This window comes from Oryctolagus cuniculus, chromosome 18, assembly GCF_051225735.1.
Source record: "Oryctolagus cuniculus isolate XC-2025 breed Fujian yellow rabbit chromosome 18, ASM5122573v1, whole genome shotgun sequence".
Classification (NCBI taxonomy): domain Eukaryota; kingdom Metazoa; phylum Chordata; class Mammalia; order Lagomorpha; family Leporidae; genus Oryctolagus; species Oryctolagus cuniculus.
The window spans coordinates 41,026,166-41,049,807 of NC_142884.1; the positions used below are offsets into that span (position 1 = coordinate 41,026,166).

The 23,642-nt window shown below is 40.9% G+C and overlaps 1 protein-coding gene across 4 annotated transcripts in view; it reads right to left on the bottom strand.

The window, feature by feature from the left end:
- HDIP1 (HDAC and MIER1 interacting protein 1) overlaps positions 1-23,642 on the bottom strand; it is a 37,738-nt gene that overhangs the window by 9,742 nt on the left and 4,354 nt on the right. For all 4 annotated transcript variants that reach the window (XM_002721569.6, XM_051833904.3, XM_051833903.3 and 1 more), the window contains exon 2: positions 17,701-17,797. In XM_002721569.6, the coding sequence (XP_002721615.1) occupies positions 17,701-17,797 (97 nt within the window). The remainder of the gene's footprint in view (positions 1-17,700; positions 17,798-23,642) is intronic.

A 23,642-nucleotide genomic window follows, 5' to 3' on the forward strand; every position in this document is an offset into this window, starting at 1 on the left:
AATGTCAGACGAGAAAATAAGTTTCTTTATGTGGGAGCTTTAAATTTAGCTCCTGTAAGTTCAAACTCACAGCCTCCTTTCTGCCTTTTTCCTCCTTTCTGTTTCCAAACTAAAAATGGTGAAGAATTAGGAAACGAAAAAATATTTTATTCTTTTTTGTCTCTTATCTGTGTTACAAATTGAAATATTACAAATACATAGAAGCAAAATGAGCTTAGCTATATATATTAAGGTTACAATAATATCAAACAGCATCCACAGAAAACATTAGAGAAGTGTTTTCATTTCAGCCACAGATGAGCTAATTTCTGACGTAAGAGCATTGTGTTTTATAAATGGAATAGTAATAGGAGACCTTAACTAATACTGTGATTTAATTCATTTGTAGTCTTTGGTAAGGAATTTTGACTCAATCCTGGTCTCCCATGTGGGTGGACAGGGACTTTAGCTATCAACTGCTGCCTCCTAGGATATGATTAGCAGGAAGCTGGATTGAGTTTCTAGTTCCTGGCTTTGGCCTGGTCCAGCCCTGGCTATTAGGGAAATTTGGGAAATGAACCAGTAGACAGAAGATCGCTCTCAATCTTTCTCTGCCTTTCAAATAAATAAATATTTTAAAATACATAGTAAATTGTATAGCTTCCCTTCATAAGGACTTTCATTTGCTTTTTTCATTAGTTTTTTTTTTTTTTAAGATTTATTTATTTGAAATGCAGAGCTACAGAGAGGAAGAAACAGAGATCTTCCATTTGCTGGTTCACTCCCCAAATGGCCTCAATGGTCAGAGCTGAACCAGGCTGAAGACAGGAGCCAGGAATTTCTTCCAGGTTTCCCATGGGGGTGCAGGGGACCAAGCACTTGGGCCATCGTCCACTGCTTTCCCAGGCACATTAGCAGGGAGTTGGATTGGAAGTGAAGCAGCTGGACTTTGAACTAGCACCTACATAAGATACTGGTGCTCCAGGAGGTAGCCCTACCCACTGCAATTTTAAACAATTTTCTTAAGATTTGGGCAGTGATAGAGAGAAAGGGAGACAGAGATCGATCTTCCATTTGCTAATTCACTCCCCAAATAGCTGCAAACAGGCAAAGTTGAGCTAAGTCAAAGCCAAGGACTCCATCATCTCCCACATGGGTGGCAGGGGCCCAACTACCTGGGCCTTCATCTGCTACCTACTAAGCACATTAGCAAGTAACTGGATTAGAAGTGAAGCAGTCAGAGCTCAGACCAGTACTTCAATATAAGATGCTGGCATCCTAGCAGTTTAACCCACAACAACAGCCCCAGCTTTTCACTATATTTAAAGTCAAAATCCCTTACCAAAGACTACAAATCCCCAATAGGATCTGACACTTGCCTCTTACTGAAACTTTTTTTTTATAACACTCTGCATTGTTCTCTCTACCCAGACATGATGCTCTTTAGTAAAATAAGTTCCTCCCGCTGCTTGAATCTATGTATTTGCTAATCCTTCTGCCTAGAGCTCTTCTCCTAAGATTCTTCCTTTGGCAGGCTTTTTTCCCTTCAGATATTAAGTTTATAGGTCATTTCTAATTGAAATTACTTCCTATATTCTACTACAACTACAATCTGTTATTCATTTACTTATATGCTCAGTCTCCAGCATTGAATTAATTATAAACTTTTGAAAGTTAGAACTCTATCTTATTTCAGAATCTAGAACAGACTATGTATATTAAGTACAGAGCTGAATAATAAAATCAGACTAAGCACATGTATTATTTTACCATTTGCTCAAAATCCACAAATGAGAAGAAATATGGCAAAGGGGAGAAGGGAAAAACAAAAAAAACCTAGTGTTGGAACAAGGGAAAGGTACTATTAATGATCCAAAATTATTAATTTCAGCAATTGCCAAGCTAATGGTTCTGATTAAGAAATTAGAATAGAAGGAACTACGAGTAGGGTGAGCATGTGGCACAGCAGTGAAGTCCCCACTTTAGACATCCAAATTCCACATCAGAGTGCCTGGTTCAAGTCTAGGCTCTTCCACTTTCAATTCAGCTTCCTGCCAATGCACACCCTGGGAGGCAACAGGTGATGACTCAAGTACGTGGGTCCCAATCACCCGTGTGGGAGAATGAGTCCTCACCCACCTGAGTGAGTCCTGAGCTCCTGGCTGTGGCCGGCGCTTAGGGAGTGAACTAGCAATCTGGAAGAGATCTTCCATCCCACCCTTCCCTTTTCCATCTCCCTCTTTGCCTTACAAATAGAACAAAAAATAAAATGTCTTTAAAAACTATGAGCAGGCCAGTGCTGAAGCTCACTAGGCTAATCTTCTGCCTACGATCCTGGCACCCCGGGTTCTAGTTCCAGTTGGGGCACCGGATTCTGTCCCAGTTGCTCCTCTTCCAGTCCAGCTCTCTGCTGTGGCCCGGGAGTACAGTGGAGGATGGCCCAGGTCCTTGGGCCCTGCACCCGCATGGGAGACCAGGAGAAGCACCTGGCTCCCGGCTTCAGATCGGCACAGCGCACAGGCTGCAGCAGCACACTGGCCGTAGCGGCCACTTGGGGGGTGAACCAACGGAAAAAGGAAGACCTTTCTGTCTCTCTCTCTCTCACTGTCTAACTCTGCCTATCAAAAATAAAATAAAATAAAATAAAATAAAAAACTATGAGCATATAATCCAAAATATGAGTAAGTGATGGCTCCTATTGAAAGGGAAGCTGTCCTTCCCAAAGGAGTCACAAAGATATTCCCAGTATTAGACGAAAAGCATAGTGAAGGTGCTCAACTTAACAGCTATGAGTATTGCAAAACAGCTGAGTCTGTGTAAACACAGCAACTGACAGAAGTAAAGCTCTCAGAGACAGCACCATAGCACACCAATGTTAAGTTGCTGCTTGCAATGCCGCATCCCAGGCATCCCAGACTGCTCTGCTTCTGAACCAGCTTCTTGCTAACGTCTGGAAAGGCTGAGGAAGATGGCCCAAGTATCTGGGCCACTGCCAGCCATGTGGGATACCAGAATGGAGTTTCTGGCATCAGCAGGGTCCAGACCTGGCTGCTGTGGCCATCTGGAGAGTAAACCAGTGGATATAAACACACCTTTGCTCACTTGCTCTCTATCACTCTGCCTTTCAAATAAACAAATCTTTAAAAATAAAAACAAACAAAAAAGAATTTCTTAGGGAATACAGCAATGTACAAGGGAACTTCCAATCTCCAAAATACTGGAAAAAGCTTCTCCAAGGAGTGAAGTACTACAACAGACTATATATTCTGCCTCAGAATGAAGTCCACCTATTCCTTGAATAAGGGAATTATTCTGCCTGCTCACCTAATATAGTTTACATCTAAACACCTGCCACTAAACTCTTCCCAATTATACACTAAAGAGAACTGTTACCAAAAGAGACATTTAAAACAGCGTGGGATACTGATGCAAGTTATCTATACTAATAAACCAAGTCCTTATTTATAAATAACATAAACAGGCAATTAAGGATTAACAGCTATTTGAGGAAAACAAAAAAGCACAAAAGACAAGGACCAGGCTAAAACAAGAACAAAAGCTGTTCAGGAAACAAACAAACAAAAAAAACCTTAACACTCAAACGTACACCTTCAAAGAGATCTGAAAGACTCTATCATTAAGAAGATTCGCTGGGGTCAGCACTGTAGCACAGTGAGTTAAGCTGCCACCTGGGATAACTACATCCCATACTGAAGTACCTGTTCAAGTCCCAGTTACTCCACTTCCAATCCAGTGTGCCTTCTCTCTCTTTCAAATTAAATAAAAATGTTAAGAAACAAAGGTTAAAAAAAGGGGGGAGGAGGGTTAAAGGCTTAACTAAACATGACAGCTAAAATTATAAAGACTCTTAAAAAGGAACAAAGGAGAGTTCATGACATTGGATTCTGGCAATAATTTCTTGGGTAGAACACCAAAAATCAAGCAACAAAACTAAAAAAAAAAAAAAAAAAAAAACTGAACTTGATCAAAATTAAAAGCTTCTGTGCATCAGGGTACACCACAAATAGAGTGGGAAGGCAACTCAGAGAAGAGGATAAAATACGTGCAAATTATTATCAAATAAGGGACTAATATCCAGAATATATAAAAAACTACAACTTGACAACAACAACAACAAAAAAACAAGAGCAGGCATTTCGTGCAGCAGTGAAGACACTACTTGGGATGCCCACACCCCATACTGAAGTGCCTGGCATTGAGTCTCCACTCTGTTCTATATTCAAAGCCTCCTGGAAAGCAGGGGTACTTGGGTACCAGCCACCCACAGGAGAAATTCAAATTCAAATTGGGTTCCTGGCTTTAGCCTGGCTGATCTTGGTAATGGGAGCTCTGTACTTATCTCTCTCCCTCTCTTCCTTTCAAAAAAAAAAAAAAAAAAAGTTTAAAAAAAGAACATACTAATAGTAAATGAATGAGAAAATATTTTTTAAAAACTAAAAAATAGGAAATATTTTAAAAAGTAAATAAGCAAAAAAATCAACCAAGAACATGATTAAAGAATAAGCAAAAGATTTGAACAGACATTTCTCTAAAGATACACAAATAGCCAACAAGCACAGGAAAAGATATTCAACATCACTAATCAACAGAAAAATACCAATCAAAAACCACAAATGCTACTTCATATTCATTTGTATACTACTTAAAAAAAAAAAACAGAAAATAACAAATGCTGATGAAGAGAAATTGGAACCTTTGTGCACTGCGGGTAGAAATGTAAAATAGTACAGCTGCTGTGGCAAATAGCATGGTGATTCCTCAAAATATTAACAGCTTTACCATATGATTCAGCAATTCCACTTCTGGGTATATACTCAAAAGAAATGAAAGCAAGAACTAGAAAAGATACTCATACATCATGTTCACTGTAGCACTATTCACAATAACCAAAACATGAAAGCAACCCAAGTGTCCACTGTTGGATAAATAGAAAAACAAAATGCAGAATACATATGCAATGGAATAGTATTCAAACTGAAAAAGGAAATTCTAGAGAACCTTGAAGACATTATGCCAAGTGAAATAAAGCAGACCCCAAAGGATGACTACTGTATGATTCCATTACTTGAGGCACTAAGAGTAGTCAATTCACAGACACAGCAAACAGAACCATAGTAGCAGTAGAGGGAATGGGGAGTTACTGTTTAATAAGTACAGAGCTTTAGTTTAAGAAAAAAGTTCTGGAGGAGGATGGTGGTGACAAGTATACAATATGAGTGATTAATGCTATGAATTCATGCTTAAAAACTGTTAAAGTATGGGGCTTAACCCGCTATGCCCTACTATGACCTGGGAAAGCAGTGGAAGATGGCCCAAGTCCCTGGGACCCCTACAACCATATGGTAGACCTAGAAGAAGTTCCTGGCTCCTGGCTTTGGACTGGCCCACCTCCAGCCATCATGTCTATTTGGGGAGTGTATCAGTGAATGGAAGATCTCTCTTTCTCTCTGTCTTTGCCTCTCTCTAACTCTGCTTTTCAAATAAATAAATAAATAAATCTTTTTCAAAAATTGTTAAAGTAGAAAATTTTATGTTTTGCATATTTTACAATTAAAAACATGAAAAAAGAATATTTTATGAAAAAGAAATTAGATTTAACAAAAAACTGCTTATATCTTGGGAAAAAAACTTTTTGCTTAAAAAAATAAACAAGTGGGGGGCCAGTGCTGTAGCGTAGCTCCACTTCTGATCCAGCTCTCTGTTATGGCCTGGGAAAGCAGAAGATGGTCCCTTGGGCCCCTGCACCCACGTGGGAGACCCAGAAGAAGCTCCTGGCTTCGGATTGGGGCAGCTCTGGCCATTGTGGCCAATTGGGGAGTGAACTAGTTGATAGAAGACCTCTCTCTCTCTCTCTGTCTCTCCGTCTCTGTGTAACTCTTTCAAATAAATAAATCTTTAAACAAATAAGTAAATGCTGGAAATTAGTCTCTTAATGTTCTTAATAAAGCATTCTTGGAAGGGGCCGGCGCTGTGGCTCACTTGGTTAATCCTCCATTTGTGGCGCCAGCATCCCATATTGGCGCCAGGTTCTAGTCCCAGTTGCTCCTCTTCCAGTCCAGGTCTCTGCTGTGGCCCAGGAGGGCAGTAAAGGACGGCCCAAGTGCTTGGGCCCTGCACCTGCATGGGAGACCAGGAAGAAGCACCTGGCTCCTGGCTTCGGATCAGCGAAGCTCCAGCCCTATCGGCCATTTGGGGGGGTGAACCAACGGAAGGAAGACCTGTCTGTCTCTCATTGTCTATAACTCTGTCAAAATAAATAAATAAATAAAGTGTTCTTGGAATTTTACCTAATAGCAGATGGCTTTCTTTAGCTTAGCCCAGTTTCCAGGGAAGCACTGTTTTTTTGTAGGCTGTAAAATGTCAGAATCTCCTGGATTTATAATTTAATCCATTGGGGGTGGGGGGAAGCATGCAGATTCTATGACCTATTTGCAGAAGTTTTTGTAAACGTTGATTTTGTTGTATTAGGTCACTCTGAGAACAATATTAAGAAAAGGGACCTCCAGGCAATCTGGTGGAGTGAACACTACAATAAATTGTAGAAAGACAAAGGGAGAAAGAGAGAAAGAAAGAGAGAAAGAAAGAGAGAAAGAAAGAGAGAAAGAAAGAGAGAAAGAAAGAGAGAAAGAAAGAGAGGAAGGAAGGAAGGAAGGAAGGAAGGAAGGAAGGAAGGAAGGAAGGAAGGAAGGAAGGAAGGAAGGAGAGAGAGAGAAAACAAAACTGAACAATGGTTTGGATGTTTAATATTCTCTAAAGGCCCATGGTTAAAAGGCTCGGTCCCTATATGGCACTGTAGGGAGATTATGAGGAGGTGGGGGCCTAGTGGGAGGTCTTTAGGTTGCTGGGCCTAGATCTCAGAAGAGGTTTATTATAAAAACCCGAGTTTGGGCCCAACCTCTCAGACTGCTTCCTGGCTCACCATGTGATCCTCTACGTTGCTCCACCACTGCCATCTGCCATGAGGCTTCTTTCTGCCAAAGCCTATATTATGTCACTTGAACTTTCAGCAATAAAAACTGTGAGCTAAATAATCCTCTCTTCTCCTTCATAGGTAGTTTATCTCATGTATTTGTTTAATAACAAAAAGTAATACAGAGTGATAAAATGCTAAAAATAAGCTAAATAATGGATATGTCAGATGACAGAAATACAAATCTGGAAATGGAATTTAATAAAATTTCCTTCAACAAAGAAAAAAAGAATGTGACAGAGAGTGAAATGAAAGAAAAATCAAAAACAACCTAATATGGGGCTGATGTTGTTGTGCAAGTTAAGCTGTAGCTTTCAATTCCGGCACCCCATATGAGCACTGGTTCAAGTTCCATCTCCTCCACTTCTGATTTAGCTCCCTGCTAATGCACCTGGGAAAGCAGTAGAAGATGGCTCAAGTGCTTGGGCCCCTCTCACCAATGTGAGAGACATAGATGGAGTTCCAGCCTCCTGGCTTCTGCCTGACCCAGTCTTGTCCATCCTGGCCATTTGGGGAGACAGATGATCTCTTTCTTTCTGTAACCCTTTCAAAATAAATAAATAAATCTTAAAAAAAAAAAAAACTAATATATAATCTATGACAGATTGCTAATTAACTACCCAATATTCTTCCTCCCCTTCCTCATCAAGAACAGAATCCTGTTTTTTAAAGAGAGCAATGTATACAAATAAAACATATATCTTCTCAAGATTCATCTACAGATGACCATGAAATCTCACTCTGGCCAATGACATATAAAATGGAACAAGGTAACATTTTCAGAAAGGTTTTCTCCCCCCCTCTTTTTGAGATAAACATGGCTAACACTGCCCCTTTGTTCCTCTGCTCTTCTCTTTTCTTCCTGCTTAGAATGCTTATGACAGTCCAGGAGGTGCAACAGTTACCTTGTGACAAGGAGGATGACAGACACATCTCTGCATGGAAAGAAAGAATGCTCAGGTCTTCAATGACATCATAGATCCACTACTCCTGCCTGCCTATCTTTATCCTTTTTCACTAAACAGGAAAAGTAAACATTTGTCCAATACAAAGTCAGTTTCTGTGAGCTTTAATCTTCGTATTTCACCTTGTAAATATGCCAGGAGGAGGAAATGGAATGTGAAAAAGAATAATGGATAAAAACTGCCTTGAGTTGAAGACTTGAGTCTTCACACAGAAAGGACCCAAGAAAGAATAAGAACATTACAGAATAAATGCAAAATAAATTTTCCACAATGAAAGACAGGAAATGGTACCATTACGTGTCTTTTCTGAAGACATTTTCCAGGTTTGAGATAATTTCTATGGAATTTGTTACAGAAATAAAAACACATAGGCTAAAAAATAAATAAATGGAGGTAAGCATTTGGCTTAGTGGCTAAGCTACCACTTGGGACACTTGCAGCCCATATCAGATACCTGAGTTCAAGTCCTGGTTCCACTCCTGATTCCAGCTTCTTGCTAATTTGCACCCTGGGAGAAAACAAGTGATGGCTCAGGTAACTGAGTTCCTGCCAAACCATTAGACACAGACTGAGTTCCTGGATCCTGGCTTTAGCATGACCACGTGGCCCTGGCCATTGAGGGCATTTGGGGAGCAAACCAAAGAATGGGCACAATCTCTAATAAAATAAAATTGATCTAATATTTGGTATATGAGAGTGGAATTATCTTGGAAATAAAATGGAAAGAAATCCTAGAGCAAGAGCTAGGCAGCAAACCTAAAAGCAATGTCTTACCCAGAAATCAGAGAAATCTAAGGAAAACATCTTAAATTTGAATATAGACATCAATACATTATCATATGATTAAGAACTTAAACATATAGATCCAGAGGTAAGAGTACATTTTTTTGGCAAAAGAAAAATTATGTGACAACCATGTTCCATATATGAATATATAGCATTTTTAAGCGATCAGTATTAAGAACAAAGCTTTCTGAAAAAACAGCAAACATCCATTTTCAAGTAATTCAGAACACAAGGTACAAGTGATAATTATAATTTTTCTATTTTTTTAAATTACAGTGAATTTGTCATTTTTAGATGTCACTGTTTATCAGTCTTTGCCTGTTAACTTCCCTTAGAAAATAAATGAAAAGTTTAGGTTTAATGTTTTACCCTTTTTCTCTCCTATTAAAAAAATAGGAAGGCTGAGGCAGGCATTGTGGTATAGTGGGATAAGCCACCACTTGGGACATCCACATTCTATATGATAGTCAATTTGGTCCCTGCTACTCTGCTTCCAGCTTCCTGCTAACTGAGGTAGCAAACAATGGCTCAAGTGCTTGAGCCCCAGCCATCCAAGTGGGAAACCCGGATGGAGTTCTGGGCTCCTGGCCCAGCCCTGGCTGTTGCAGGCATTTGTGGAATGAATCAGCAGATGGAAGATCAATCAAGCTGTCACTCTGTCTTTCAAGTAGATGAAAATAAATATTTCCAAGAAAATGAGAAGGCTATTTGTTTACTTGGCTAATGCTGATATCCATTGTTTGTCTCTCTACCATTCTGATAAATAAAAAATAAAAACTCAAAAACAAACTGGTTCATACTACAAGTATTGTTATACACTTCTCTCAAATTAACAGTGTTTCAGAGATCTTTCTATGTTAGTACATAAAAATCTACATCACTCTTAATTAACACATACTGTTCTCTAAAGGATGTACCCTACTTTATTTAACTATCCCCCTCCTAATGGCATCTGGCTTATTAACAGCTTTTTGACATTATGATGTATTGCCTCAAAAAATCCTAGTGAACATTTCTTTGTGTGTATATACAATCAGGCTTTCTATATTACATAGCTAATGACAAAGAACTCCAGATTCAAAGTACTTAAAACTGTTAACACCTAATTTAAGATTGTTCTTTAAAAAGGCTGTGCCAGAAGAGTCATTGAGGTGAAGCGGGTTAAGTCACCACTAGAAATGCTGGTATACCATATCAGAGTGTTGGTTCAAGTCCTAGCTACTCTGCTTACGATCCAGCTTCTGCTAATGTGCTTGGGAAGGCAGTGGAAGATGGCCCAAGTACTTGGGACCCTATCACCCCCATGGGATACCAGGATAGAGTTCCTGTCTCCTGGTTTCAGCCTGACCCAGACCTGGCTCAGATATGGATGTTGCAGCAGAAAAAAGATCTCTCTCTCTTTCTCTGTATCTCTTCCTCTTCTTTCTGTGTCACCCTGACTTTCCAAAAATAAATGTAAATAATAAATAAAGCTGTGCCAACTTATGCTCCCACTACTACTGTAAGACTATCCAATTTGCCATACTCATAAAAGCGCTTAAGAAATTCTGAACATTTTTGTCATATTTGGACAAAAAGAATGGTATTTCTTTTGTTCTTTTTTAATTTTTTTTTTTTTTTAGATTTTTATTTATTTGAAAGGCAAAGCAGCAGAGAGAGGGAGAGATAGAGATCTTCCATCCACTTGTTCACTCCCCAAATGGCTGCAATGGCCAGGGCTTAGTCAGGCCAAAGCCAGAAGCCAGGAGTTTCATCTGAGTCTCCCACATGAGCGCAGGGGCCAAGGACTTGGGCCATCTTCTGCTGCTTTCCCAGATGCATTAACAGAGAGCTGGATCAGAAGTGGAGAATTGCAGGCAGCAGCTTAACCCATTACACCACAACACTAGCCCCCAAGAATGATATTTCTTTTTTAAAGATTTTATTTATTTATTTATTTATTTATTTATTATTTATTTATTTATTTGAAAGGCAAAGATACAGAGAGGCAGAGGCAGAGAGAGGTCTTCCATCCACTGGTCCATTCCCCAAAAGGCTGCAATAGCTGGAGCTGGGCCAATCTGAAGCCAGGAACCTGGAGTCTCTTCCTGGTCTCCCACTTGGAAGCAGGGGAACAAGCACTTGGGCCACTTTCCACTACTTTCCTAAGCCATAGCAGAGAGCTAGATTGAAAGAGGAGCAGCCCATAGGGGATGCCAGGACTGCAGGTGATAGCTTTACCCTCTACACCACAGCACCGGCCCCAACTGCACTTCCCTCCTTGAATTATAGTAATCCTTCTCTTTTTTTTTTTTTTGGACAGGCAGAGTTAGACAGTGAGAGAGAGACAGACAGAGAGAAAGGTCTTCCTTTTCCGTTGGTTCACCCCAGAATGGCTGCTGCGGCCGGCACATTGCGCTGATCTGAAGCCAGGAGCCAGGAGCTTCCTCCTGGTCTCCCATGCAGGTGCAGGGCCCAAGTACTTGGGCCATCCTCCACTGCACTCCCAGGCCACAACAGAGAGCTGGACTGAAAGAGGAGCAACCGGGACAGAATCCAGTGCCCCAACCGGGACTAGAACCCGGGGTGCCGGCACCGCAGGTGGAGGATTAGCCTATTGAGCCACGGTGCCTGCTGAATTATAGTAATCTTGAAATTGTACTCTTTTTGATATCCTAATACTATACATATTACAGAAGACAAATCTTACTTTTTAAATTATTATTTGTTTTTAAACAACAGATTTATTTATTTATTTGAAATGGCACAAAGGGAGAGACAGAGATCTTCCATCCACTGGTTCACTCACCAAACCCAACATTTCTGAGCCAGGCTGAAGCCAGGAGCCAGAAGCTGCATAAGGGTTGGGTTGCAGGGACTCAAGTACTTGAGTCATCATCTTCTACTTCCCAGAAGCATTAAAAGAAAGCAGGATCAGAGGCAAAGCAGCCCAAAGACTTGAACCAGCTCATTGATAGGATGCAGGCCTCCCAAGTGGTGGCTTAACCTGCTTTGCCACATGCCCCTCCAAATCACCACCATCAATCTTCTTAAAAATTTTAATTATAAATTAAGTCCAGGGACAGTTTCTTCTTACATTTTACAAACAAAATCCAAACTTCTTACAATAATTTACAAAACCCCATATAACCCGAGCCCTACCTATTACTTTGAATTCATCTCACATTCTCTCTCTTACTATCTATACCACAACCACACTGGTCACTTTGTTTCTAAAATATACAAAGCTTTGTCCGGCCTCAGAACTTCTCTATTTGCTATTTCCATCTGTCAAGAACATTCTTCTCCATGATCTTATCATGGCTAGTTCCTTATTCTGATTCAGACTCAGCTTACATGTCATCTGCCCAAAGAAGCCATCTTTAGTAAATCCAAAGTAGCCTTCCAGTAATAGTCTAAGACAGCTTTATTTTAATTTCCTACAAAGCATCTATCATAAGGCCATATTTTATGTTCATTTGTTTACTCTTTATCTCTCATTCACAAGAATTTAAGTACCATGTCTTCATGTGAATTCAATGTTAGGCTTAGAATAGTGCCTAGCATATACAGCAGGTGCTCAATATAAATATCTGTAACAATCTACTCCTATTTTGAGATTACCACTGCATGAAGTTTTGATTTCATCAAAGAAATAGTAATAAAATTTTCTTTTTTTAAGATATATTTATTTGAAAAGCAAAGTTAAAGAGAGAGGGAGAGAAGAGGGAGGGAGGGAGGGAGGGAGGAAGGAAGGAAGGAAGGAGTTGGAGAGGGGAGGAGAGAAACAGAGGTTGGTTGATGGATCTATCTCCCATCCACTGGTTCACTTCCCAAATGGCAGCAACAATGTCCAGAGCTGGGCCAGGTAGAATCCAGAAGCCAGGAACTCGAGACTGGAACTCCATCCAGGTCTCCCACATGGGCTGTGTTCCACTGTTTTCCCAGGTACATTAGCAGGGAGCTGGATCAGAAGTAGAGCAGCCACAACTCAAACCAGCACCCATGTGGTATGATGGCATTGCAGGTGGCAACTTAAACCACTGTACCACAAGTCCAGCCCCCAAAATTTTCCTTTAATAAATATATCTATTGAATAAATCCAATCTGTCTATATTAATGAGAAAGCCACAATTTCAAATAAAATTATTTTTAAAAATTCTCAATTAATTGCTGATAGTGGAATAGGCAGGGAGCTTGCTGCTCTAGTCAAGGGGAAGAGAGTTAAAAAAAAAAAAGTGGAGCGAGTTAGAAAACAGCAGAGGAAACTCCATGCAAATTAGATGGACACTGTGTACCTATGTGGAGAGTGTAGACATGCACAACTCAGGACCCCAGCAGCCAAGAGCCTCAGCATCAGCTTTGGAGTGAGGTGAGATCAGACTGCAGGAACCAAGCCACTGGCAATAAAGCTGCAGGAAGAGCCTGGCGTTAAGTCGGGGTTGGAATGCTCGGGGGGACAGTGTACCTGCCAACTTAGAGGAGAAAAAAGGGGGCATGTTTTGCTCTTCCGGACCACCCAGTATGGGTATCCTGTAACTAGCTGAGATAGGGTGGGCACCATTTTGGACATACATAACAGCTGCGCCAGCTCATGCCCTTGTGCCCGCAACCAGCCAAGAGGAGATGCCTGAGTCTGGCTGGGAGAATTGACAGGGGGCTGGGAGCTGGTGACTGTGGGAGCCTTGTGTGCCTGGACTGTGAAAACACTGTGGCAGCATGCGAGGGTGCAGGGTGTGCCTGGGACTTTGGGCAGTCACTGGGCGACACCACATGCTCGGTGCTCCCCGATTCCCTGGTGAGGGTCACTGCTGTGGGATTCGTGTTCACACCAAGGACTGCAGGGATCCTTTGTGTGGTTCTTGTGGCAGTAGGGATGAAAACTATACCTACTGGGGCTAAGGCCCAAGCATTGGTCTCCTCTGAGGAGGGGAGGGGAGTGTGAGCACAGCAGAACAAACTTCCCTTCTGATTAAAGAAAAAGAAAAAATAAGAGGAGATTTACCACCCCCAATTTGGGTGTCACCTTGGATACTCCCCTTACCCTGGAGCACTGAACAGAGCTCCCTGACCACACCCAGCACACGCCTCTGGATACTCACTGAAAGAGTGGACACTCCACTAAGCCACAGAGGCATAGTTAAAAGATAAAAGCCATCACGGGGCAGGGGGGGGTAGGGGATTAACACTATCACCACAAATGCCTAATAATAAACACAGCAATTCAAGAAACAAGAATAAGGAAGACAACATGATGCCCCCAAAAGAACACTCCAATACTAGAATGTAAAGATGAAAAGATTGAAGAAATGCCAGAAACAGAATTCAAAAAGTTGATTGTAGGATTCCTCAGAAGTAATCAGAAGCAAATTCATGAACTAAAAATCCATACATGACATGAATAAAATTTTTCCCATGAAATTAAGATTTTAAAGGGAAATCAAAATGAAATATTGGAAATGAAGAATTCAATAGAACAAATAAAAAACACAACAGAAAGCCCTAAGACAGACTCGGTGAGGCAAAAGAAAGAATATCCGAGTTAGAAGACAAATCACTGGAAATTTTACAGTCAGATCAAAGAAAAAGAAGAAATTAGAAAACTAAAAAACAGTGTTAGAGATTTATGTGATACTATCAAACAATAGAACTTTTCCTCCTACAGATGCAGGATATACATTCTTCTCAGCAGTGCATGGAACTTTCTCTAGGACAGACCACAGACTAGGCCATAAAGCAAGTCTCAGCAAATTCAAAAAAATCGAAATAATACCATGCATCGTCTCGGACCACAATGGAATGAAGCTGGAAAGTAACAACTCAAGAGTTTCTAAACATATTTATACACGTGGACACTGAACAATGTGCTCCTGAATGAACAGTGGCTCATTGAAGAAATCAAAAGAAAAATCAAAAATTTCTGGAAATGAATGAAGACAATACAACATATCAAAACTTATTGGAGGGGCCAGCGCGACAGTGTAGCAAGTAAAGCCAGCATCCCATATGGGTGCTGGTTCGAGTCCTGGCTGTTCCACTTCCGATCCAGCTCTCTGCTATGGCCTGGGAAAAAGCAGTGGAAGTACAAGTACAAGTTCTTGAGTCCTTGTACCCGAGTGGGAGACCCAGAAGAAGCTCCAAGCCCCTCTCTTTGGATCAGCCAAGTTCTGGTGGTTGCGGCCATTTGGGGAGTAAAACAGTGGATAGAAGACTTTTCTCTCTTTCTCTCTCCCTCTTTGCCTCTGCCTCTCTGTAATCCTCTACCTTTCAAATAAATAAATAAATCTTAAAAAAAATATGAATACAGCAAAAGCTGTGTTAAGAGGAAAGTTTATAGCAATTGGTGACTACATCAAGAAACTGGAAAGGCACCAAATAAACGAGCTATCAGTGTATCTCAAGGACCTAGAAAAACAATAGCAAACCAAACCCAGAAGTAGTAGGAGAAAAGAAATAATTAAAATTAGTGAAGACATAAACAAAATTGACACACCATTGGCTCAACTAACAAAAAAAAAAGAGGGGGAAAACCCAAATAAATAAAAGTAGAATGAAGAAGGAAACATAACAAAACAGCAAAGAAATAAAAAGAATCATCAGAAATTACTACAAAGAGCTCTAGGCCAACAAATTGTGAAACCTATAAGAAATATATAGATTCATGGACACATACAACCTAACTAAATTGAGCCATGAAGACACAGAAAACCTGAACAGACCAATAACCACAAATTGAATCAGTAATAAAGACCCTCTCAGCAAAGAAAAGCCCAGGACTGGATGGCTTCACTGCTGAATTCTACCAGACATTTAAAGAAGAACTAACTCCAATTATTCCCAAGCTATTCAAAACAATTGAAAGGGAGGGAATCCTCCCAACTCCTTCTATGAAGCCAGCATCACCTTAATTCCTAAACCTGAAAAAGATATAATAGAGAAAGAGAACTACAGACCAATTTCCCTGATGAACACAGATGCAAAAATCCTCAACAAAATACTAACCAATTGAATCCAACAACACATCATTCACCCAGACCAAGTATCCAGGGATGGTTCAACATTCACAAATCAATCAATGTGATATATCACACTAACAAACAAAAAACATACGATCAGCTCAATAGAGAAATTGAGTTAGTATACAGTTACTTAATATACAGTTTACTTAGTATACCATTAATCATATGTTTATAAAGTTAAAAAAATCTCACTCTAGGAATTAGAAAAAATAACCAATGTCTAAAAATTATATTCAAACCAAATCAAGTAATGTTTTCCCCATAGGTACTAGTTTACACACACACACCAATAAAAAAGACCAAAAAAAGAAAAAAAACTACCAAAACTTGCAAATTTTAACCAGCAGTGTAAAAGAAGAAACCCAAATGTTCATCAACAAGGCTGGCATTGCCTCCTGTAACACCGGAGTCCCATAAGAACACCAGTTCATGTTCCAGCTGTTCAACCTCAGATCTATTTCCAGCAGAAGAGGGCCTAAGTGTCTGGGCCTCTGACACCTACATGGGAGCTCCTGGCTCCTGTCTTCCAACCCGCCCGTTGCAGTCATTTGGGGAGTGATCGAGTGAATGGACACTTCAGCTCTCTCTCTCTCTCCCTCTCTCAAACTCTACTTTCAAAATAAACAAAAAGATCTTTTAACAAAAAAAAAAGTCTATCAACAGATAAATGGATAACCAAGCTGTGGCATACACATTCGAAACTATTACCAAGCAATAAAAAGGACTGGGCTCAATGATTCACACAACATGGTTGAATCTTAAATAACTATTCCCAGTGAAAAAGCAAAAAAAGAGCACTGTATATACTATATGGTCCTATCTATATGAAGAGTGACAAAAAACAGATCAGTGGCTCACTAGGATAGGGGTAGCAAGAAGGGAACACAAAGTGGAACCAGAAAACTTTTGGGAATGATAAATGTTCATAAAATTGATAGTGGTGATAGGTGTATAAAATATCAAAACTCTTATTGAATTATATACTTTAAATGTCTTACAAAATGTTAATTTCTTAAAAGATTTATTTATTTATCTGAAGGCAGAGTTACAGAGAGGCAGAGGCAGAGAGAGAGAGAGAAAAAGTCTTCCATCCAATGGCTCACTCTCCAGATGGCCACAATGGCCAGAGCTGTGCCGATCCGAAGCCAGGAGCCAGGAGCTTCTGGGTCTCCGACATGGGTACAGGAGGGGCCATCCTCTACTGCTATCCCAGGCCATAGCAGAGAGCTGGATGGGAAGTGGAGCAGCCAGAACTCGAACCATATGGAATGCTGGCACTACAGGAGGCAGCTTTACCCACTAAATGCCAGTGCCGCCCCACAGAATGTTAATTATTACTTAAGCTATTGTTAAAAAGTGTTTCGGGCCGGCTCTGTGGTGCAGCGAGTTAACGCCCTGGCCTGAAGCACCAGCATCCCATATGGGCACTGATTCGAGACCCAGCTGCTCCACTTCCAATCCAGCTCTCTGCTATGGCCTGGAAAAGCAGTAGAAGATGACCCAAGTCCTTGGGCCCTTGCACCCACATGGGAGACCCAGAAGAAGCTCCTGGCTCCTGGCTTCGGATTAGCACAGCTCCAGCCATTGCAGCCAACTGGGGAGTGAACCCTCAGATGGAAGACCTCTCTCTCTCTCTCTGCCTCTCTTCTCTCTGTGTAACTCTTTCAAATAAATAAATAAACCTTAAAAAAAAAAAGTTTGGAAATCACATCAAGTCACTCCTTTGTATAAAGCCTTCAATGATTTTCCATTCTCCAAAAAAAAAGTGCTAGAAACTTAACCAGCATTCTGAAATAGTTAACATTTAAATGGAATAAATACAAAACCAATGTTGTAAGCTGATTTCCAATGGTTAATAGAAGCCAAAGACATACTTCAATACATTTTAACATCAACAAAAAATATAAATAGTAAATTCACAAAAAGTACCTTTGAATTTCTACATCAAAAAGCTAAAAATATGTTAAACTCTGACCATTACCTGTAGAAGGTGGTGATTTCTCTGAGTGTTTTGCATTTAAGAGTTTTCTGCTAATAAATATGTAACCACAGGGACATGATTTACACGCAACAGGAACCTGTAGAAAAAAGAAAAATCATATTATTAATATCTTTCTACCATTAAACTTCTTTTTATGGAGCATCCTCAAATGAATCATAAATTACTTGAAGAAGGAATCATAGATTTTAAATAACATCACTTTCTAGAGGCTGGTATTGTGACACAGTTAAGCCACCACTCACCTACTGCGCTTCCCACCTACTGTTCTTCTAATCTACCTTCCTGCTAATGTGCCTGTGAAGGCAACAGAGAATGGCCCTAATATGTGGGGCCATGCCACCTACATGGGAGTCTCTCTGACTCGACTCTTTTTTCAAATAAATAAATATTTATTTAAAAAATTCCTTACTTCAAATTATTTGAGATGGGTATCATTTAATATACATATTTATGGCTTAATAATGCTATGAATACCACACTATACCAATAATGTAACAGGAAATGCTTGATAAATACATGCAAATGTGCTGATGTCACAGGAAGCCACAGACTACAGACAATGTCACAGGTGAAGGAATTCACCAGCAGAACAGAGAGGAGTGAGCACTTAAGATTTATTAAAATACACTTCAAGGGAACAGTGGGAGAGCAAGACAGAAAGAAAACAGACTTCTGCTGCAACATGGATTATAAACTAGGAGATGCATATCTGAGATACTGCCACTGACTAGGGGCTTTTACATTACTAGTGACTTCCTTATTGCTGGGAATTTTTACTAGGGGCTTGCTTATTGCCAGGTGTCCAGGTGACTTCCACAGTAGAAAACCATAGCGTGATCAGGGTCAGGCAGGAGTGTTAAAGGGTTAAAGGTAGCATTTCCTAAAATGTTATTTTCATTTCAGTTCATAACAAAATGGAATTGGGAGACTGGCTAATAGGAAGTCAGGAAAGCAATCCCAACATAAGATTATGAGTCCAACTGGAATAGTGAGAATGGAAATGAAAAAAAGGTAGAGCAGCCAGATCCTTCAAACTAGGAAAAACAAGGCTCAGACCCAGATTAATTTCTGGTGATAAAGTGGAAAGATTAAAAATAACTTAAGGTTCTTAGATGAGAGGGGAAAAATGCCAATGACTACCAATGAAAAAGAATAGTTTATAGCAACTACTTTGAGAGGCCAAAGTATAAAAAAATAGAATATAGGGATTGAGATCTAGGGCCTTAAAGTCTCAACTCCAAGAAGTGGACTGTGGATAAAAACACTTAAATTCGTTTTTTTTTTTTTCCATTTTCTTTTTTCCCAGAAAATACTTAAATTTCTCAGGCTTCTGTTTCTAAATCTACTAAATATTTATGGCTCCCTTCTCTATTTCAAGCCTATAAATATTTCCTTAAGCCAAATGTTATTGAAAAATCACTGGAAAAAACTTTCTATATTCTCTTTCAATTGTTTCACTAATATTAAGGTTAATGATCCTTGGAATCAAGACTTGTTCACCAAAACTCAGAAATTAGTCTCAACAAAAACGCATTCTCAGAATTGTAACAGTCAGAAAATTATAATTCCCTTTGTAAGATAAATTCCATTTGCTAGATGCCCTACTTAGGTGTTACACATTTTGTTATAAAGCTTTTTATCCATGTATGTACAGAATGCTTCATATTCTAAAATATAAATACTTCATTTAACTAAACTAAACTGAAATTTTAGCAGAGTTCTTTTTCCTTGCCTAAAATACTAAACAAAGGAACTCTAATTTACATTTAAGAAACCTAACAATGAATCCCATAAAAATAATCAAACTTCAGGCCTAACAACTTCCTTATTAAGAATGTGATGAATGAAATCCTTTTAACCATGATGGAAAATGCAATGTTACATTTTTTAAATAGTGGAAAAATCTGCTGAAAATAGATGTCTGTCATTTTTTTAAATTTCACATCTTGATAGAAAAGCTCAAAGCTACTGACTCATTTCCTTTACACGTATCATTAAGAACATCCACAGTAATGTAAGTTGTTTTAAATTAATGCTACCCAAAAAAGACAGAAGCATGATGTTCTCATTGAACAGCTCCTTTGCTAATTAGCAGGCATTTTCTTCTAGCTACCAGACCTCAATAAAATTGAATTCAGATCTCTTTTAGATGAGAAAATCCTTTCAAATACATATCCAGAATCACCACAGAGTGAGGCAGTTATGTGAGAAATGTACATTTGGCTTTGGAATTCACAATGTACAAACACCGACTAATTCATAGGTTGATTTTCATCCCTTAATGGAAGTGTTTCATGACCAAGAATCTCCCACGTGCCTGAGATAATTCATTCTAAGGTTGTGTTTAAAGTGGAAAGTCCCTTCCCCCACCATCCATACTTTCCACCCCCAAAACAAAAAGCCAACCACTACAACCCAGATGCCATGAAAATGATTAGAAAAAAGGTTAGCTACTTAGTTATTAGTATTGCTAATTAGCATTGATAATACTAATCTCATGTTTATAGTATCTTTTAAATGATAAATTTGGATTATAAACACCCTAAACTTCCTTTAAATTTCAATTGATAATACAAAAGATAACAGTAATGAAAGTTCTAATGCTACATTTTAAGGATTTTAAAATGGAAAAAATATTTAGAGCATGTTTACTGATGGTTTATTCTGTATCAATTCATTCCTTAAAAAGTATAGCTGGGGGGCCAGTGTCCCAGCATAGCAGGTAAAGTTGCCACCTGCGATGCCAGCATCCCATGTGGCTTGAGTTCCGGCTGTTCCACTTCTGATCCAGCTCCCTGCTAATGGCCTGGGAAAAGTAGTGGAAGATGGCCAAAGTGGTTGGCCCCCACAACCCAGATGAAGTTCCTTGTTCCTGGCTTTGGCCTGACACAGCCCTGTTCATTGCAACCATCTGGGGAGCGAAGCAGATGGGAGATCTCTCTGTCCCTCTTTCTCTGTAACTCTGCCTTTCAAATAAATAAATCTTTTGTTCAAAAAAAAAAAAAAAAAGCATAGTTGGGTTGTATGTTTTACAAGTAAAACAGGGAAAAAGAAAAAAGTTGTGGGCCGGTGCCGCAGCTCACTTGGCTAATCCTATGCCTGCGGAGCCAGGACTCCGGGTTCTAGTCCTGGTTAGGGTGTCAGATTCTGTCCCAGTTGCTCCTCTTCCAGTCCAGCTCTCTGCTGTGGCCCGGGAAGGCAGTAGAGGATGGCGCAAGTGCTTGGGCCCTGCACCTGCATGGGAGACCAGGAGGAAGCTCTTGGCTCCTGGCTTCAGATTGGCGCAGCGTGCCAGCCACAGCGTGCCAGCCATGGCCACCATTTGGGGAGTGAACCAACGGAAAAAGGACCTTTCTGTTTCTCTCTCTCTCTCTCTCACTGTCTAACTCTGCCTGTTAAAAAAAAAAAAAAAAAAAAGGTTGCAGAAAAAGTAAAAAAAACCACCACCACTATTTCAAATCCTGGTCATATGTGGTCCTATGTTGTTTCACTGATTTTTATTTGTTTGTGGTTTGTTTTTTGTTTGTTTGTTTGTTTGTTTGTTTTTTGACAGGCAGAGTGGACAGTGAAAGAGAGAGCCAGAGAGAAAGGTCTTCCTTTGCCGTTGGTTCACCCTCCAATGGCCACCGCGGCCAGCGCGCTGCAGCCGGCGCACCGCGCTGATCCTATGGCAGGAGCCAGGAGCCAGGTGCTTTTCCTGGTCTCCCATGGGGTGCAGGGCCCAAGCACCTGGGCCATCCTCCACTGCACTCCCGGGCCACAGCAGAGCTGGCCTGGAAGAGGGGCAACCGAGACAGAATCCAGCGCCCCAACCGGGACTAGAACCCAGTGTGCCAGCACCGCTAGGCGGAGGATTAGCCTAGTGAGCCGCGGTGCCGGCCTTTTTTTTTTTTTTTTTTTTTTTTTTGACAGGCAGAGTGGAGAGAGAGACAGAGAGAAAGGTCTTCCTTTTGCCATCGGTTCACCCTCCAATGGCTGCCGTGGCCGGCGTGCTGTGCTGATCCGAAGGCAGGAGCCAGGTGCTTCTCCTGGTCTCCCATGGGGTGCAGGGCCCAAGCACCTGGGCCATCCTCCACTGCACTCCCGGGCCACAGCAGAGAGCTGGTCTGGAAGAGGGGCAACCGGGACAGAATCCGGCGCCCCGACCCGGGACTAGAACCCGGTGTGCCAGCGCCGCAGGTGGAGGATTAGCCTAGTGAGCCACAGCGCCGGCCAATTTGTATCTTTTCTTAAAATATTTATTTTATGTATTTGAAAGGCAGAGTTACAGAGAGAGAGAAACAGACAGAGAGAGATCTTTCATCCGCTGGTTCACTCTCCAAATGGCCACAATAGCTGGAGCTGGGTCAGGCCAAAGCCAGGAGCCAGGCGCTTCATACGGGCCTCCCACATGGGGGCAACAGGCCCAAGATCTTGGGCCATTTTCTGCTGATTTCCCAGGTGCATTAGCAGGAGCTGGATCAGAAGTGGAGCAGCCAGGACTCAAATCGAGGCCCATATTATATGCCAGTGTCACAGGTGGTAGCTTTACCACAATGCTGGCCCTTACTTATATCTTTACAAATAAATAAATAGGGAGAGAGACTAAGAGAGCAAGAGACAGAGAAAGCTCCTATCCACTGATTCACTTCTCAGATGCCTGCAATGGGGGCAGGGACTGAAAACAGAAACCAAGGACTCAACCCCAGTCTCCTGCACCACCACCTTCCAGGATGTGCATAAGCAAGAAGCTGGATTCAGGAACCTGAACCAGGGACTATAATGTTGGACAAGGACATCTTAACTACCAAGTTGAAAGCTCACCCCATGATTTTTAAAAACTCCAAAATAATCATATTACAGAGAACTCATTTACACCAGTTTCCCCTTATCTATGGTTTCACTTTCTAAGGTTTAAATTTACCCACAGTCAAAAAGGCTAAGTATAATTTTTTTTTTTTTTAGATTTGAAAAGCAGAGTTACAGAGAGGTGGGGGGAAGAAGGAGGGAGAGAGGGAGAGAGGGAGAGGAGGAGAGGGGGAGAGGAGGAGAGGGGGAGAGGGAGAGGGAGAGGGGGCAAGGGAGAGGGAGAGGGAAAGGTAGGTGTTCCATCCACTGGTTCACTCCCCAGATGCCACAATGGCTGGAGCTGAGCCAATCTGAAGCTGGGAGCCAGGAACTTCTTCTGGGTCTCCCACATAAGTGCAGGGGCCCAATGACTTGGGCCATTTTCCACTTCCTTCCTAGGCCATCACAGGGAGTTGGATTAGAATTGGCACCACCGGGACTTGAACAGGCACCCATATGAGATGCCAGCACTGCAGGCGGCAGCTTTACCAGCTACGCCACAGCGCTGGCCCCATGTACAATATTTTGAGAGAAACAATATTCACAAAACTTTTTTATAGTATATTGTCCTAATTGTTTCATTACTGTTAATCTCTCACTAAACCTAATTTAAAAATTAAACTTTATTAGCAGTATGTGTATAAGAAAAAACACAGTAGAGGAGTAGATACTTGGTGGATGCCATGATTAAGACACCTATTGGGATGCCTGCCTTCTATGTCAATGCCAGGGTTTGAGTTCCAGATCTGTTGCTGGATTCCAGTTTCCTACTAATACATATTCTAGGAGGCAGTAGTAATGGCTCAGCCCCAGCTCTTGTCGGTATTTGGGGAGTGAACCTGTAAATGGGAGATCCCTTTTTATCTCTTTTCAAAAAATTAAACAAAACAAAACAAAAAAATAACGGGGCGGGCAGGCATTGTAGCACAGTGATTAAGTCACCCCTTGGAATGAATGCATCCTACAGTATCCCATATCTGGAGTGCCTGGTTGGAGTCCTGGCTACTCCACTTCCAATCCAGCTTCCTGCTAATCTGCACCCTGGGAGACAGCAGGTGATGGCTCAAGTACTTGGGTCTCAGGCACCCACACTG